At 34.2% G+C, this 18304-nt stretch overlaps 1 protein-coding gene across 1 annotated transcript in view; it reads left to right on the top strand.

Moving 5' to 3' along the window:
• ZFC3H1 (zinc finger C3H1-type containing) overlaps nucleotides 1–18304 on the top strand; it is a 56337-nt gene that overhangs the window by 4492 nt on the left and 33541 nt on the right. Inside the window, exons 2-5 of the mRNA XM_090273625.1 lie at nucleotides 1200–1613; nucleotides 12852–12916; nucleotides 16295–16493; nucleotides 16744–16967. Coding sequence (XP_090129751.1) covers nucleotides 1200–1613; nucleotides 12852–12916; nucleotides 16295–16493; nucleotides 16744–16967 — 902 coding nt within the window. The remainder of the gene's footprint in view (nucleotides 1–1199; nucleotides 1614–12851; nucleotides 12917–16294; nucleotides 16494–16743; nucleotides 16968–18304) is intronic.

The raw sequence follows: 18304 nt of genomic DNA, 5'->3' as shown, positions 1-18304 counted from the left end.
CAGCGAGCAGAAGTCAGATTCCATTTGGTTGAAGAGCGAGTAAGACAATGAGAAACTAGTGTTCTTTCAAGAAGAAACTTGGCTCTGAAGAGGAGAGATCAAAAACCAAAGATTTACCAAAACAGTTTTGCTAGAACTATAACTATTAAGATTTTCAGTTGTAATGCTTGTTTAGTTTCTAAAATATCAGGCGGTGATTCCCATTTTTGAATTGGTCATTAGGGAAGTTGAAAATCTTTGTAAGTTGCTTGTTCTGCAAGTTATTAAACAGAAGAGAAACATTTGGGAACTGTAACGCTATATTCTAGCCAATTCAGATGATCTGTATTAAACCCAAATAAAGTACTTGTCTTTTGTTAATTTGTAGCCTGGAAAAATGAGGTGTAACAATTCTCATATGTATGAATTATTTTGAGTAAAAATTGTAGTTTGGAAGTCTGTAGCCATTTCCAAGAAAGAATTTATACTGTGTTTATCATTATGTTAGAGAAGAAAATAACAAAAGTAATTGGTTTAGATATCCTTATCTTGAGGGGAAAATTAGTTTAGAAGATACATTTTGAATACTATTTAAGTGTTTTATTTTTTTATATAACTGCCTTCACTGTCTTAGTTATGTTTATATTGGATGGTATTGTACTTGATGAGATCTAAGATTGTTAAGCATTATGTTGTTAAGCAAATGTTTCTTATTCATAAATCCGTCTTAATAATTGTCAGTGTTCATTTTTTTATCTCCATTTTTAAAAATTTGAGACATGAGAAGAAACTAATTAAAAGAAGAAACTTTCCTCCTGATTATTTGAAGTGTAAATTATCCACATCTGTGACAAACAATTCAGTTTCTCCCCTCTTCCTTCAGAAAGGAATCTTTTAACGTCATGATGTTCATTATGGGCTTTCCTGATCAACAGAAAGAAGAATTATAACCTAACCAGGTGGAATATCTGTGGATTCTACGGGTAATAACTGACAGTAGTGATTTTGTAAGTGGACTATATATGGATATTGGTTAAATTTGAAATATGGGCACAGAATGCAAGTGGGCATTAGCAGCACATATATTGAATGGAATTTAGTAATTTATAATGTCACTTCATGTTTCTTGAAAAGGGAAACGATTCATCTCTAACTTAATGTGTTTTTGTTAAATTAACTGGAAAATTTTTGGAAACTGGTTTCCTTAATATGCTGTTCAGCCAAAAGTTTTGGAAGATCACCATCAAGAAAACAGAGTTATTCATCAAAAAGTGAAAACTGGGGGGAAGAAACTTTTGAAGATTTACTTCTGAAGTATAAACAAATACAATTGGAACTAGAGTGCATCAGTAAGGATGAAAAACTAGCTTTGAGTAGCAAAGAAGAGAATGTACAGGAAGATCCTAAAACATTGAACTCTGAGGACCAAACAAGCACTGATAATGTCAGTATTATAAAGGACTCAAGTAAAGAAATAGCTCCTGAGGAGAAAACACAGGTCAAAACTTTTCAGGCATTTGAATTAAAACCACTCAGGCAAAAATTGACTTTACCAGGAGATAAGAATCGGTTGAAAAAAGTTAAAGATGGAACAAAACTTTCCCTGAAATCTGACACTACTGAATCCAGTCAAGGTAATGGAATTAAACACTTTAATTAAAGTAATAAGATTCTTTTTTCTCTAAAGGGTTAACTGTCTATTTTGGTGCTTCATTGAAATGATTCTAATTTATCTGCGAATTCTTTTTACACTTTCTGTATAGTCATATTGAGATTGTTTCATTCCATTCTAATTGTTTATTTTATTTATTTTTTGGCCTTACATGCTAGTCAAAACTTATAATACAGTTTTTTTTCCTCTTCCATCAGTATCCTTGATAGTTCTATTACTTGATCCAAGTCTTTTATAGTATTACCATTTAGAACTCCATTCTATTTTTTTTCCCTTTCTTTTTATTGTTCTATTACAGTTGTATTATACAAATTTTTAGTGTATGTAATAGTGGCACCTTTGTTACCTAACTTAAAGGGAATGATTTTGACATTTACCATTAAAAATGGTGTTTCTTAGGTTTTATAGGTATCCCTTGTTGGGTACAAGAAGATTTTCTTTTTCTTTCCCCTATTGCTTGTTTTGAAATTTTCAGCATGAAATGGATGTTAAGTTTATCGAATCTTTTTTCTTTATTATTGAGAAGAGCATGCATCTAATTTTTTTCCTTTAATTTATTACTGTAGTGGATTATATTACTATATTTGGTAGTGTACCCTTGTGTATTTGGAATAAATCCAGCCAGTTCATGATATATTATTTTTATACATCATGGATTTGGTTTGTTAATTTTTTCTTTTTATAAAGGTGTAATTTATATACAGTAAAAATTATCCTTTTTAAAATATGTTGTTTTTTGAGTTTTGACAAATGCAGGCAGTTGAGTAACCATTTCTAGCCACCAGTTAAGATATGGAATAGTTTTTTAACTCCCATCGATTCCTCCATGCCACTTTGTAGTAAGTCCCTCCCTTCACAAACCCTTAGCTCAGGAGTTCCCAATCCTGGGACTGTTGCCTGTCAGGAACATGCCACAAGCAAAGCTCTCCTGAACACCACCCCTCCCACCCCAAAAAACTGGTTCCTAGTAGCAAAAAGGCTGGGGACCAGACTGCTGCCTTAGCCCACTTGGTGACTACTGATATCTTCACTACCCTTATAGTTTTGCCCTTTCAAGAATGTCATATAAATGGAATCATAGTACATTGCCTTTTGATTCTAGCTTCTTTCACTCAGAATAGTGTATTAGAGATTCATTCATGTGGTTATATGTATCAGTAGTATCAGTAGTTTATTTTTTATTGCTGAGTGTTCTGTTGTATGACTGTACTACAGTTTATCTAAATCCTAGTTGTGGGACATTTGAGTTTTTGCAGTTTGGGGAAATTTAAAACCTTCATAAACAGAGATTTGCTAATGCTTTGTTTAGAATTTTATCTGGGTTCAAGGCCTGAAATTTTTTACACTTCTTTTGCTTGCCAAGTTTTAGGGTACCGTTGTGATGCTCAAAATGAGTCGAGAAGTGGTTTCCTTTTTATTTTCTAGAATAGTTGAAGATTGGAATCATTCCTGGTATACTTAGTAAATTATGCTAGTTAAAGTATCTGGGCCTGGATTAAGTTTTTTTCTGAGAATGTTTTGAACTACTGGCTGTTCATGCTTTCAAGTTTTGGTTAAGGCAGTTTAGTAAACTGTTTTTTCTAGTAATGTCTTCATTTCCTGTAAGTTGTTAAGTTTATAAAAATTACTCTTCTTTTAAGTATATTTTATTGATTATGCTGTTACGGTTGTCTCAATTTCTTTTCCCTTTTCTGCCCTCTGCCAGTACCCCCTTTCCCTCTAGCAATTCCACCCCCTTAGTTCATGTTCATGGGACATGCATGTAAGTTCTTCTGCTTCACCCTTTCCTATTTTATTCTTCACTTCCCCCTGTCTATTTTGTACCAACCAATTATGCTTCTTAATCCCTGTACCATTCCCCTATTTCTCCCCCTTCCCCCTTCCAGCTGCTAACCCTCCGACTGATCCCCATACCTATGATTCTGTTCCTGTTCTGTTTGCTTAGGTTTTTTTTTTTTGGTTCTGTTATTGATAATTGTGAGTTTGTTGTCATTTTACTGTTCAGAGTTTGATCCTCTTTTTCTTAAATAAGTCCCTTTAACATTTCATAAAATAATGGCTTGGTGATGATGAACTCCTTTAGCTTTACCTTGTTTGGGAAGCACTTTATCTGCCCTTCCATTCTAAATGATAGCTTTGCTGGATAGAGTAATCTTGGTTGCAGGTCCTTGCTCTTCATCACATAGAATACTTCTTGCCAATCCGTTCTTGCCTGCAAAGTTTCTTTTCAGAAATCAGCTGATAGTCTCTTAGGAACCCCTTTGTAGGTAACTCTGCTTTTCTCTTGCTGCTTTTAAGTTTTTGTCTTTATCTTTAACCTTTGGCATTTTAATTATGATGTGTCCTCTTTGGGTCTAGCTTGTTTGGGACTTTCTATGCTTCCTGGACTTGTATGTCTATTTTCTTCACCAAATTAAGGAAGTTTTCCTTCATTGTTTTTTCACATAAAGCTTTCAATTTCTTGCTCCTCTTCTTCTCCTTCTGGTACCCCTCTAATTCGGGTGTTGGCACATTTAAAGTTGTCCCAGAGGTTCCTGAGCCTCTCCTTGTTATTTTCAATTCATGTTTCTTCATTTTACTGGTTGACTGTTTATTTCTTCCTTATGTAAGTTCCAACTCATTAATTTGAACCCCATTATCCTTCATTTCACTTAGCTTAGCCTTCACTTCCCCCGTTTTGCATTTGCTGTACTTAAGCATTTCTGTCAAGTCTGTGAGCATCTTTATCACCACTGTTTTGAACACTGCGTATGATAGGTTGGCTATCTCCTTGTCGCTTAGTTCTCTCACCGCAACTTTGACCTGTTCCCTCTTTTGGTCATACTTCTCTGTCTCTTCGACTTGTCAGGCTCCTGTGTCTTAGGTAGAGCTGTTGCACCTGTTACATTGTAAGGGGCAGAGCCTTAGGTATTGGTCAGTATGGGGTGACCTGTTTCACCATGTCGCGATGCTGTATGTAGGGGAGGGGTCTGAGGGGGAACAATGCTGCTTGCTCAGCACTCACCTCTTTTCCAGGAACTTTTCCACTTCCCGTATGAGACTGGTGCCTCTAGCTGTTGTTCTGGCCGTGGTTCCCAGAGTGGGTGGGTCTGCGGATGTTCTAGGACTTTGGGGGCCCTTTAAACAAGCGGACTCTGCTGAGAGAGCGGCACTTTCTTCTGCCCAAACCTCTACTTGTTTGCACAGTCAGAAGCAATGAGGCTTTATTTTTCTCGGCACTGGGACCATGAGCTGCATGGTCTGGTCTGGTGCTGGAAGTGCTCCCCAGGTGTCCCTCCCTACTTTTTAAAATGTGTGACTGCGCTTTCCACCTGCCAGCCACAGCCACTGCTGCCACCACAGTACATCCTCTCCTCCCCTCCTGGATTAGAATTTCCTCTTTATATCTTTGTTGGACTTCCATGCAGCTCAGTTTTCTGGAACTTCTGCTTGTCTCTAGCTTTGACGTAGTTGTATTCCTTCTTAGTTTTAGAGGGAGATGCAGCATGTCTACCTAGGCCTTCATCTTGGCCGGAAGTCTATAAAAATTTTTCTTAAGTGTATCTTACCTTTTTAAAATCATCTGTAGCATTTATAAATTGAACCCTTTCTCCTTTTTAGATTTCCCCAGAAATAAGTCCATAGCTTTTAAAACTCATTAGTTTTAAGCCTCGTTACTATTAACATCATTTTGGGCTATGAACTTTCTACTTTTTCTGCATCTTTGGTTGTGATGTGTAAAGTTTTAAAATTCAGTTCTAAAGCCCTGGCTGCTGTGGCTCAGTGGATTGTGCGTCGGCCTTCAAGGCAAATGTTGCTGGTTTGATTCCCAGTCAGGGCACATGACTAGGTTGCACGTCAGGTCCCCACTTCGGGGCACGTGAGAGGCAATCACACAGTGATGTTTCTCTCCCTCTCTCCTTTCTCCTCTTTCTAAAAATAAATAAATAAATAAACAAATTATAAAATTCAGTTCTAAGTATCTTTCAGTTTTTCTTTTTCTGTGACCTGTAGGCTGTTTGGAAGTGTGTTTCTTAACTTCCAAACATGCAGGTTTTCTAGCTGTTGTTTTTGTTACTCATTCCTAAGTCAATTACATTATCATAAAATTAGTTCTATATAATACCAATCTTTTGAAATATTTGTATAGACTTGCTTTATTCTTTAGCATGTGATTGATTTTTAGAACTGTCTGTACGTGTTTGAAAGAAACATGTTAGATCCAGCTTTTTATGTTCATATCTTCATTTTTTGTTCTCCTTGATCTATCAATTACTGAGAAGTTTGTTAAAATCTGCCATTATGATAGTGGTTTTCAGTTTTTACTTTAAGTACTTGAAGGCTGGGGAATTGAGTCATTATTCTGTAGTGACTTTTTATCTCTAGTAATGTTTTTGCCTAAAAAGATATTTTGTCTATATAATAGTCACACCATCTTTCTCTTGATTAGTATATATGTATACCTTGTATATTATTTTCATTCTTTTGGTCTTTCTATATCCCCATGTCTCAGATGTCATTGTATATCTAGATTTCATTTGTAATTTAGCCTGACTTTGTCTTTTAACTAGAACATATAGTTCATTCACATTTTTTCATGATTACTGATATTTGAATTTATTTCCTTTTGTCCCTTTTTCTTTTCTTGACTCTTGATTATTTTTTAACATAGTCTTTTTCTTTTACTAGTTTGGAAGTCAGTTACAAAGTTTCTGTTCTCATATTAGTTTCTAGGAGGTGTAACACGAATTCTTATCAATGTTTAAAATTAATCAAGGTCTTTACCCTCTCCCTGTTATACAAGGAGCAGTTTTTATCTAGCTTTGCCCATCTATTTAACACTTTCTTGGCTCCCTCTTTCTTCTATGTCTAGTGTTACTTCTGCTTAAAATGCATTAAAAAGAATTTCCTTTAATGTGTGTTTGCTGGATGGAAAAACTTATTTTTGTTTGTCCTCTGTTAAAGATAATTTTCATAGGTTTAGAATTCTAGATTGGTTAATTATATTCTGAACATATTGAAGATATTTTTTTGGATACCGTAGTTGATTTTGATAAATCATCTATCTTAATTTCTAGTTTGAAGGCAATCTGTCCTTTTTCTCTGGTTGCTTTAAAGGTCCTGTTTTTGTCTTTGATATTCTGTAGTTTAATTATGATATGTTGATTGTAGTTTTTTATTTATCCAGTTCAAGATACATTGTTCTTTTTGTTTTTATTGATTCTGAAAAATTGTCATGTATTAAAATACTGTCCCATTCTCTTTTCTGAAACACTGTGTGGATGTATATTATGTTGTCATCTCACTTTATCTTTCATTTCTCTTAATTTCTCTTAAGTTTCCATCTCTATAACCATTCTGCATTCTGGGAAATTTCATTTGCTATATCTTTCAGTTCTCTTGACTTTCTCTTTATCTGTGTCCGATCAGCCTTAAAGCCCACCTATTGAGTTTTAAATTTTAGTCACAGGTTTTATTTTAGTATTTTATTTTTATTTTGTTTTTAAATTACTTGGGTGATTATTTTTAGTTTTCTTCTCTCAGGTTATTTTTTCAAATGTATCTATTTATTTAAACATATTAACCATAGATTTGTTTTGTTTCTCTCCTTTGCCTGCTAATTTTCTATATTTGAGGTCTTTGTTGGTCTTATTTCTGATGTTTGTCATCTGTGCTGGTTCCTGTTTTTAGTACCTTCTTTTCTTGAACACTTTCTTGATTTTTTTTTTTTTTTTTTTTTTTTAATGAGGTGGTTTTTTTCTTTGAAATTTTTTGGTGGGAATTTTTTGCCTGGCACAAAAGTGAATACCCCAGAGGTGATTTGCCTTTGCTGCTGCCCAGCACCTGAGTAGACTTTTGCTTTTGGACCACTTTATATTTGTGGTTTTCAAGGCCATATGGTATAAATTTGGTTGCAAACCTGAGTGATGACTGATTATGGTTACACATTATCCAGGACTTTTTTTTTTCTCTTCAGTGAAATACCATAATACCAGACAGACAACTTCAAAAAGTATAATCCCGTGGGATAGAAAAGACACACATAAATATCATAGAGTATAATAAAGATTTATGTATGAAAGCCTGCAGTATCACAGAGGAAGGATCAAAAATCCCCACTTGAATTTATGAAGTTTTCATAGTGATGGAAATGTTTGATATGTGTCTTAAAAAATATGTCTTTTTCCATTTGGGAATTCAGATGAACCAAATGAGCAGATGAAGTCACAGATCTTTTAAAGGATATTGGGATTATGGTTGCAGTGCGGGCTATATGGTATGTTTCTGGGAGTGGTTGGATATGAATTTAGAAAAGATAGGTGAGATTGAATTACGTATGGCCTTGAATATCTTGCTAAAAAATTTAGATATTTTAATTTTATTTTTTTTTAAACATTTTATTTATGTAGGTTTTGAGAGATGAAAAGGGAGGACGAAAGAAAGGGAGAGAAAACATTGATGTGTGAGAGATACATCGACTGGTTCCCTCTTGTATGCCCCCAGCTGGGACCTGGCCTGCAACCCAGGCATGTGCCCTGACCGGGAACTGAAACGGTCACTCCCTGGTGGCACTCAATCCACTGAGCCACACCAGCCAGGGCAGAAGTTCAATTTTTAAAAAATATCAGGTGGGCTGTGAGATATTTTTAAACAGGAAAATGATGTGATAAGATGTCTGATTTAGAAAAATAACTGGCATCAGTGTGAAGAGGTATTGGGGGAAAACCAAAAAGAATAAAATTTATCTGAATCAATAAGTTGCAGTGTTTCTACTTATGCATCTTCTCCTCCAAGCTTCAACAAGACTGTCAGCTTTGCATTTGGACCTTTAAATTATTGGTCAGCTTTTTCCCCCTCTTCTCTCAACAACTCTTCTAATTTTCATCGTCATTTATCATGCTTTTACTCAGCCTTTATCTCTGTTGGCAGCCTGTGAGCTTGCCTCCTATTTCACTTCCAGCTTCTCACTTCCTGTTAACTTCTATCTATACTGATTTGTACTTCAGTTCCTCAGCTCAGAGGAAGTGGTGACCTTCTTCTTTATGGACACTTTGTTTTAACCTATATTGCTGGTGCTAACTACTCCCACCATCTCTGGGACCTTCCTCCATTTGTTTATTTTGATTCATTTTTAACCACTTTCTCTCAATTAGTTTATTATAAATGTGTATTAGGCCCTGGCTGGTATGGCTCAGTAGATTGAGCACTGGCCCACGAACTGAAAGGTTGCACCTGCCTGGGTTGCGGGCTCAGTCTCCAGGTGGGCATGTGTAAGAGGCAAGCAATCAATGTTCCACTCCCTCTCTTTCTCCTTCCCTTCCCTTCTCTCCAAAAAATAAATAAAATCTTAAAAACAACAACATATTTTAGTGTTGTATCCCAAACTTTAAACATTCCTTCCTCCCTATTCTACACTCTCCCTTGTCTTTTCAACCAGACTTTTGGAAATGGTGTCTGTGCTGACTCTTTTCAGTTTACCTCTCATGTTTTCTTAACGCTGTCTGCTTTTCTACCCCTACTAGGAGACTGAAACTACTTGTGGCAAGGTTAACTGGATCTAATTGCAGAATTTATTTTCAGTTGTATTCATTTTTTTCATTTCATTCTTTCATTCATTCAAAATTCAATAGAGCCCTGGCTGGTGTGACTCAGTGGATTGAGCGCCAGCATGGGAACCAAAGGGTTAGCTGTTTGATTCCCAGTCAGCATATGCCTGGGTTGCAGGCCAGGTCCCCAGTTGGGGGCATGCGAGAGGCAACCGCACATTGATGTTTCTCCCCACCTCTCTTTTTTCCTCCCTTCCCCTCTCTCTAAAGTTAAATAAAAAATAAAATCTTAAAAAAGAAGTCAATAGAACACTTCAGGCACTTACTTGGAAATACATCAGTGAACAAAGTAGACAATTATTTATGCCTTCATGGGCTTGGATTTTAGAAGGAGAGACAGTAAATAACAAAGAAAGAGAAATTAGCAGGGTGAGTAGGTTGGGGATAGTGGGTAGAGTTTGCAGTATTAATGGGTGATAAGGAGGCTTGAATTTAAAGGTGAGATTTAAACAGAGGCTTTGAAGATGTCGAGGAAACAACCAAATGAATATCTGGGGGAAGAGGTTTCTAGGCAAATAGAAAAAATAGCTAAAGCAATGATTTTCTTTTTTTAATTATATTTTTTCTATGACCATTTATGCCACATATACCCTCCACCTTCACCCACCCTAGAGCAATAGTTTTCTAACTGGTCCTTTTACCAGCATTACCTGGAAATTTGATAGAAATGCAGATTCAGGCCTTACCCACTATCTACTGAATTAGAAACTCTGGAAATGGGGCCCAGCAATCAATGAATAATAAGCCCTCTTTGTTGATTCTAATACCTGCTAAAGTTTGAGAATCCCTGAACTAGAACAGTGAATTTCAACCCTTTTCATCTCAGCACATGTAAACTAATTACTAAAATTCTGTGGCATGCCAAAAAATTAATTTTTTGCTGATCTGACAAAAATAAAAACTACAATTTAGGGCTTTATTTTATTTTATTTTTTAATTGATTTGCTAGGGGAAGAGAGAGGAAAAAATACATTTATTTGCTGTTCCACTTATTTATGCATTCATTGGTTGATTGTTGTATGTACCCTGAATGAGGATCGAATTCATGACTTCGGCGTATTGGGATGATGCTCTAACCAACTGAGCTTACCCATCCAGGGCCTGAATGGCTATTGTTGTGTTGGCTGTTGTGATTTTTTTAAATTTGACAATTTTTAGGGAAAAGAGGTCAGTGTCCTTGACCAAATAGGTATTGCATGTTGTAAAAATTCCTTCAGCACACTAGTTGAAAATCGCTGAACTAGAATGATGACTCTAAGGCAAAAGGGGGCCTGGTGTATTTGGGGAATAATGGAGGCCTGTGCCACTAAAGATGAAAGTGAAGGGGGTGAATAGTGGGAGAGAAGAGGTCGAAGATGATAGGGATAGATCATGTAGAGCCTTGTAAGAACTTTGGGTTTTATTCTGACTGAAATGGGAGCTATTACAGGGTTTTTGAGCAAACGACTTAAGTAATTTGTTTTATATTCTTAAAGGATCACTTACGACAGTGTTGAGAATTTTCTATAGGGAGGAGGCAGATCTATATTCAGTGATTTTTTTCCCCCCATTAATCTTGAAATTTGGGGGTTTCTGTGATGCCATACACATCTGGAATTTCTTAAATTTTTCTGATTTTCTTTTCTTTTTTTAAATTATTTTTCCTTTGTAACTTAACTGTTGTCCTCAGTGTTCCATTTTTCTAGGGTGTTTTCAATAATTATGGTTATTAACTACCATCTATATCCTGATAACTGTCTTTAGCTCAGTTTAGGATACCATGTAATAATTTTAAAAATATTACGTGACCCCACAAGACCAGTTTTCATTTTGGAAGTATTAAGAACTGAAATAATTTTATTGTAGAGATACATGACACTATATGTTTGGTTTTAAACAATAACCTGCTTTCATAATCTTTGTGTGAACTTAGGTTTATAGTCTGAAATTTATGGTTTGTGCTTGTTTTTAAGGTAGCGCTGTGCTTATAGGTTACCTTGCTAGCTTAATAGATACTTGTCTCTATGTTACCTTAAAGGGAGGGGCTGCCACCTGTTATAGACAAGATGGAGCCTCATCAACTAATAGGCTTCTCATATAGGAGAAAAATTAGAGCTTTCTATGTTTATTATTAGAAGTCTGTTAATGTCTTTATTTTTTGTTTATTTTGGTCTAATAATTATTAGTATACTAGTGTTCTTTGAAGTATGATAAGTTTTACTGTATAATGTGACATATGCATTCCTAAAAATCCCTATACTGCAGAATTGCACAATAAAAACCACAGGGTTTATGGACAAAATGGAGTTAGACAACAATTCAAAACCTTGTCGCTGACACATGAAAAAAGATAGGAACCTAATAAAAATGATAGTGTAGCTTTGCAAGTTAAATTGGTAAAAAAATAAAAAGGCTTGAAATACTACAATAAATGCCACTTTATCTTGAAAAAGACCTAAAGTGTGCTTGTGGGAGTAGAAGATTTTCAGCTTATGAATTATTATAAAGTGCAAGAAGGAAGGTTATCAAACTGAACAGTAAGCTGTAACACCAGATGTAGATGAGTATCGTTGGTCATATACACAGCGAACTGAAGTAGTTGGCAGATGCTCAAAGTGTATAGGGTGTATGTATTTTTACAAGGTTTGGATAACCCTAGGGTAGTTTTCTGCAAACTTGGTGTTTCTTGGGGACAAATTGCACTTAAGCAAACATGAAATTTGTGTTATGCTCAAACTATTTTCTAATATATCAATCATGTTACAACACATTCACATTTCCAAAATAAGTCTTAGAGCATAACTGACTTGATGCAAAATTTGATAGTTGCCTTCTGTTTATTTTGTTTAGGTTACTTGTGTAGTAATTTCTCTATTGAATAAATTGCCTCTTCTTTTTAACAATTGGCCATAAGCAATCAAGTCAGGATGTTTGGAACACTGACAGTTGGGATTATGGAGGGAACAAAACTGAAGTTTTTAACTTCATCTGTTTTAGCTATGAAAATATATCTCAACGCTGTCGTAAATATACTGTAATTTTATTGTGTGATTTGTCGAGCAGTCATAGATAATATATAAGTAAGATTTTTGCAAATAACTTCATCAGAAACCTGAGCCCAAGTCTAGAATTCTGGAAAAATTGTGTGGATGGATTTAATTTTGTTGCTACTTAACCTACTTTTACTGATGCTTTTCTAGAAAAATAGATGACCATTTCTTTATTGTATAAATCCAATACAGACTCTACAGGTTGAAGTTATTTCATTTAGAGGTCTGATTTAGTAATCATCATTCTATTTTATCATTGTGTATTATCTATTCAGTAATGAAGCTTTGCTTCTTATCTATGAATTTGCTCTTATTTGAAATATTTTTTAGTTTAGAAGTCATTTTATCAAAATTGGGTTTTATTTTATTATTTAATATTTTGAATCACTTGCTTCGTAACTTTTAGAAATGAGGCTGATATGAGAAGTTTGGTCCGGTTGTCATTTTCCCTTAACAGCATTCTTTTGTTTGAGAGATTGAGAAAATGAGACCCGTTAAAGTAATTAACACAAGAAATTATATAGCATTTTAAGTTGAGTGTAGCTATCTGTTAGACTATTCAAAGTATGCTGTTTTATTTTAAAGGATTAGAAGATAAAGAACAAAATTTAACACGAAGACTTAGTGCTTCAGATATTCTATCTGAAAAGGTAAGATACTGCTTTGTGGAATGCGATAGCTCTGTAAGACTGTTGTGCTGTTCTGCTCTTATTTTTTGAAAGGGAAATTCTGTCTTGTTTTCCACTAATTTTCTTTCATCATTGCTATATCTTTATTTGGACATGAGCCTTAAGGATAGAAACTCTGGAGAGCCATTTTAGAATATACAGGGTGTCCCCAAAAAGTGTATACACACTTTAAATAATTATAAAGTTGGTGTTTATTAAAATACATTTCACTTTCAAAATGTAATAGAATCTACAGACATTATTTAATTGTTTTGTCAATGCCTGTTTTCAAACTGACGTCCGTTCTGGTGCAGGCACTGCTGACAACGTGAAGTAGTGGAATTGCAAACATCATGAAACATTTCCTTTGGTATTTGTGTGCGTTCTCATTCAATGACTGCTCTCAATTCAGCGACCGTTGCAAGTTTCATAGCGTGGACTTTGTCTTTTAAGTATCCCCATAAAAACCAAAGTCTAGTAATGTGAGGTCTGGTGAATGCGCAGGGTATTCTACAAAACCCCTTCGTCCAATCCAACTGATTGGTAAGATCTCATCAAGGTAGGATCTAACATCATGATGGTAGTCTTGGGAGGGGGAGCATCTTGCTGTTTCGTGATGTTTGCCATTCCATTGCTTCATAGAACGGACGTCAGTTTGAAAACAGACATTGACAAAACAAGTAAATAATGTCTGTAGATTCTATTACATTTTGAAAGTGAAATGTATTTTAATAAGCACCGACTTTATAATTATTTAAAGTGTGTGTACATTTTTTTGGGACACCCTGTATTTCCACTGGGTTCAATTAAACTGTGACTAATTGAAGTGTTATTTATATCCTTAGAAGATCTTGTTTGTTTTTTGAAACTTTTAATTTTCATCCAGAATTTTTTTTTTTTTTTTCAATTTGGACTGGGGAGGTTATGCTGTGTGGGAAAGCGTTGGAGTTAGAAAAATCTTGACCTGGTACCCAATTCCAGCTCCTCTTAACCGACTGATCTTGTATAAGCTGTTTATTTAGTCTTTGCTTGCCTCTCCCTTTCTTTACAAAATGAATTTAATGTCATCTGTTCTGTAGGTTGTTGTGAGGTTCCGCAGCATAAAATACAGAGGCATCAAACACTGTGTTTGGCATTTAATAGGCACTTAATAACCCAAGCCTTTTTCTTTGTTGAATTAGAGATCTGAAATAGATGTAATTGATTAATATTTCACTAGTTTTTCTGAGTAAATGGTAATGATGTAAAAAGCCTACGAGCTTTAGGGACAGAGATGGTCTTGAATTTAAGGATAATAATGTGACAGATATGCACATGCACATACATGCATATATGTGTATGTTTTTTAATATCTTCACAATAACTTCATAAAGTGAGTTGACATAATCTGTTTTATAGGTGAGATAAGATTTACATGGGTAGGTTAAATGACTTGCCATAACTAACATAGGACTTAGATGTCAGAGCAAGGAGTTGAATGAGGTTCAGTGCTCTTCTTCCTGACCAGGTAGCTGCTTTAAATAGTATATAGTTGTGTAATAGAATCAGTGGTTTGTTTCTTTTATTTCAAAAGGAGTAGTTGCAAAAAAGTAATCAAAGACTATTAAGTCTCTGTGGAAAAGTGATGATAGCTTAGTCAAACTCTCTAGGTCAGCACTGTCGAAAATCTAATAGAATTTTCTACAAAAATGGAAATGTTCTATATCTGTACTCTTCAGTGTGGTAGTTATTAACCACATGTGGCTATTAAGCACTTGAAATAATTGGTGTGGCTGAGGAACTAAATTTTGTATTCAAGTTTGGTTATATAAATTTAAGTAGCCACATGTGGCTCATTGCTACCGTATTGGACAGTATGGCTCTAGAACATCAGTACCAAGCAGTAGAATCTGGTATGTTTAAGTGACTTAGAAATCTAAAAGAATTATGGTAATTTTAAAACTAATCTGTAACATATATTTTTCAACAGTGGAGAGGGTAACTATACCGTGGTTTGGATAAACTGAAGTAAGTAGTGGTAGTTCAGTTAGGTGCTTATACTAGTTCGTATGAGGGTGAAACCAATGGGTATATGATCCACTGTTTTCTTTATGTTTAAGAATTAAATAATTTAATTAGATTTTAGAAAAAATGTAATTACAATTCACCTATAAGAAAAAATGTTATTTGATAATGGGCTTTAACCTTTTTGAGTCTTAGACGTTAGATTTCCCCTTCTTCCACCATACATACACATAAAGGAAAAGTATACAATTTTGTACTTACTGTCAAGGAGTGGGGAGGCCGAAGGGCCAGACCCCTTCCTTACCTTCTTTCCTCTGAAAATCCATGTACTCCATGTAAAGCTAATTAAGAACCTCTGTTTAGATTGCCATTATATTTAGCTAAAATATTGAGAAGTTAATTTGTAAAATTATCTCAAAAAAGGTAGAGTGAAAAAATTAAGTTATTTTAATTAGAAATTAACTTCTCAAATATTTGCTCTGAATCTGTTTTCCTGTTTTAGCTTCCCTAAAGAAAAGTTTTGGATGTTAAAAATATTTTAAATGTTCAGATAAATATCTGTAGGTTTAAAACATGTAATATTCAAATATAAGCAAATCTTCACATATTTTTTCTTTTCAGTGCTATAAAATTATAAAGTATATATTTACAAAAGTTTACAGATTTGCCCTGGCCAGGTGGCTCAGTTGGTTGGAGCGTTGTCCCATACACCAAAAATGTTGCGGGTTTGGTTTTTGGTCAGGGCACATACCTAGGCTGCAGGTTTGATCCCCAGTTAGGGAATGTACAAGAGGCAACCAACCGATGGATGTTTCTCACATCAATGTTTCTCTCTCTTTCACTTCCTCTCTAAAAAAATCAATAAACTTATCCTCAGGTGAGGATTAAAAAAATAAAAAGTTTGCAAATTTGAATCTTAACTTTCAGTATACCAGTTCTCCGTATTACTTGTAAGGTTAGTAAATCACATTATAACTATTTCATTCTTCATTATTTATCTCTCCTGGATTGGTTTTTCTTCTTGAGTTCTCTGGCTTCATATTTTTACTCTTTCTTGTTTGAGAAGCCAAGTTAAATGCTAATCTCTAACCTTTAACTTTTCCTTTTTGTGTGTGTCATCCTGTTTCATCAGTTGTACTTCTCCCTTCCAACCCTTCACACATACGTATACAAAGATTGATATTGTTAGTATTATAAGGACTAAATCACGGTCTAGGGCTATGGTAAGTAATAGAGTTTCCTTATTTTATTAATATTTGTCATAAAATTAACTAAATTTTGATCATATACAAGATTTGACTTGGTGAAATGTTTAAGGTCAAATAATTTACAATGCAGCTATTTCTTTTTTTAAAGAAACTTGGTGAAGATGAAGAGGAACTATCTGAATTACAACTTCGTCTTTTGGCTCTTCAGTCAGCCAGTAAAAAATGGCAACAAAAAGAACAGCAGGTGATGAAAGAAAGCAAAGAAAAGTTGACTAAGACAAAAACTGTACAGCAAAAAGTTAAAACCAGTACAAAAACACATTCGACCAAAAAACTTAGCACTACAGGTGATTATTTGTTAAATTTTTAAAATTGATTTCTGTTATCAGTATAATAACATGTCTAGATTTTATTTCCGAAAAGTATGAGTGTGGAGTATTGTAAGGCCTTGAATGGAGGACAATCCTATGTTAACAACTGATGGACAACTATATATATGACTTAATGAAAGTAATTTTTAAAGCTCTCGTTTTCTTTTATTCTTTAGAAAATTCTAACCCTAATAGATACTGATGTTTCTATATTTATCATTTAAAGCTAAGCAAGCATTGCGGAAACAGCAAACAAAGGCATGGAAGAAACTCCAACAACAAAAAGAACAGGAAAGACAGAAAGAAGAGGACTTGCGGAAACAATCAGAAGAAGAAGAGAGAAGGAAAAGAGAGGAAGAAATCAGAAAAATTCGAGATCTCTCAAATCAGGAAGAGCAGTACAACCGATTCATGAAATTGGTTGGTGGAAAGAGGCGGTCAAGAAGTAAAGTAAGGGTGTCAATAATAAAAACATTAAAAAAAGAAACTAAGGAGTGTAAAAATATAAAATCGAAATGTAAAACATTACCAAAATTTGTGTTATTAACATCTTTTTTCATAACTTTAGTCAACTAAGAAACAAAGTTCTTGTGTTTGATACAGCTTGTTATATAAATAACTTGGGAGAGGGAAAAGTAGTCATAATTGAGAATGAGTTTTATAGTTATAAATATTAAAAATAGAAATAAAAGACTAAATTCATGGTTAGCAAATCCTACATTTAGCTTTTCATCATTTTCTAGTTAGAAGAAAGTAGGATCACTAAATTGGTAGTGAGCACTTACTTTAAAAATGGCTGTTACAACATAAGGGGCAGAATCTTATTAATTTTTCATTATTTAGTAATGTAGAGTTAGAAATGTCATGATTAATTGGTATAGACTGTTTTTAAAAAGGTAAATTATATAGTAATAACCTTAGTGACTATTTAGTTATCAAGCATTTGTGAGCCTTTAGTATGTATAAATCATTGATAATGACTGAATGACTCCTTGTCTTTTATAGTGTCAGCAAGCATATTAGAAATTCAATATTAATTAATCTAGTGCTATTATCAGTGATAATTTTCAGAATTCTGAGCTTCGAGACTATTTGTGAATGTACAGTACTAATGAATGATAGGGGGATATTAAGAGCTCTTTAGTTCTAGGGATTCAGGAGTTTCATTTTCTTAAGCAAGGAATTTATTAATATTCATACTTTGAACTTCTAAATAGCACTTTGATAGAATCTTCATTTAGAGAAAAGTATTGTATTTGCACATTACTCATATCCATCTGTATAGGTTTGGCTAGTTTTTAGTTTGTTATAAATCATCTGTGAGTGAAACATTGTAAGAAATACAAAATGAAAATATGTAAACACATCGACCAAGAGTTTCTGGTTTTCAGCTATTAATAATTTACTGATAACTAAAATGTTTCTGGATTTTTAAAAATAATTTAGTTTTGATGATATAACACTTGAATTTATTCACCTAGTTTTTAATACAAAGAGAGGCCATAAGTATTCAAGATTTTGATGTCATTTTATAGAGAAATAAGTAATTATTCAGTAGCTCAGCTAACTATGGAGGATTTCATTTATATAGATAGTCCTTGCTAGTTTCCATTTTTTGCCTGACAGTTATCAACCACCTGTCATATACATTGAATTTTCCAAATCAAATGTGATAAAGCAGCTCTAACTGGATCACCATGAGTTTTGATATTGCTTTTCAGAAAATGACTACTAATTGTCTCATAATTTTTAGCCTAAGAAAATACTATGAAACTAAACATCCTGTG

The sequence above is a fragment of the Furipterus horrens genome, unplaced genomic scaffold (genome assembly GCF_987537825.1).
Source record: "Furipterus horrens unplaced genomic scaffold, mFurHor1.1.pri manual_scaffold_4, whole genome shotgun sequence".
Taxonomy (NCBI): Eukaryota; Metazoa; Chordata; class Mammalia; order Chiroptera; family Furipteridae; genus Furipterus; species Furipterus horrens.
Note: the sequence above shows the minus strand (reverse complement) of the source record. Positions and strands in the feature narration are given on the sequence as shown.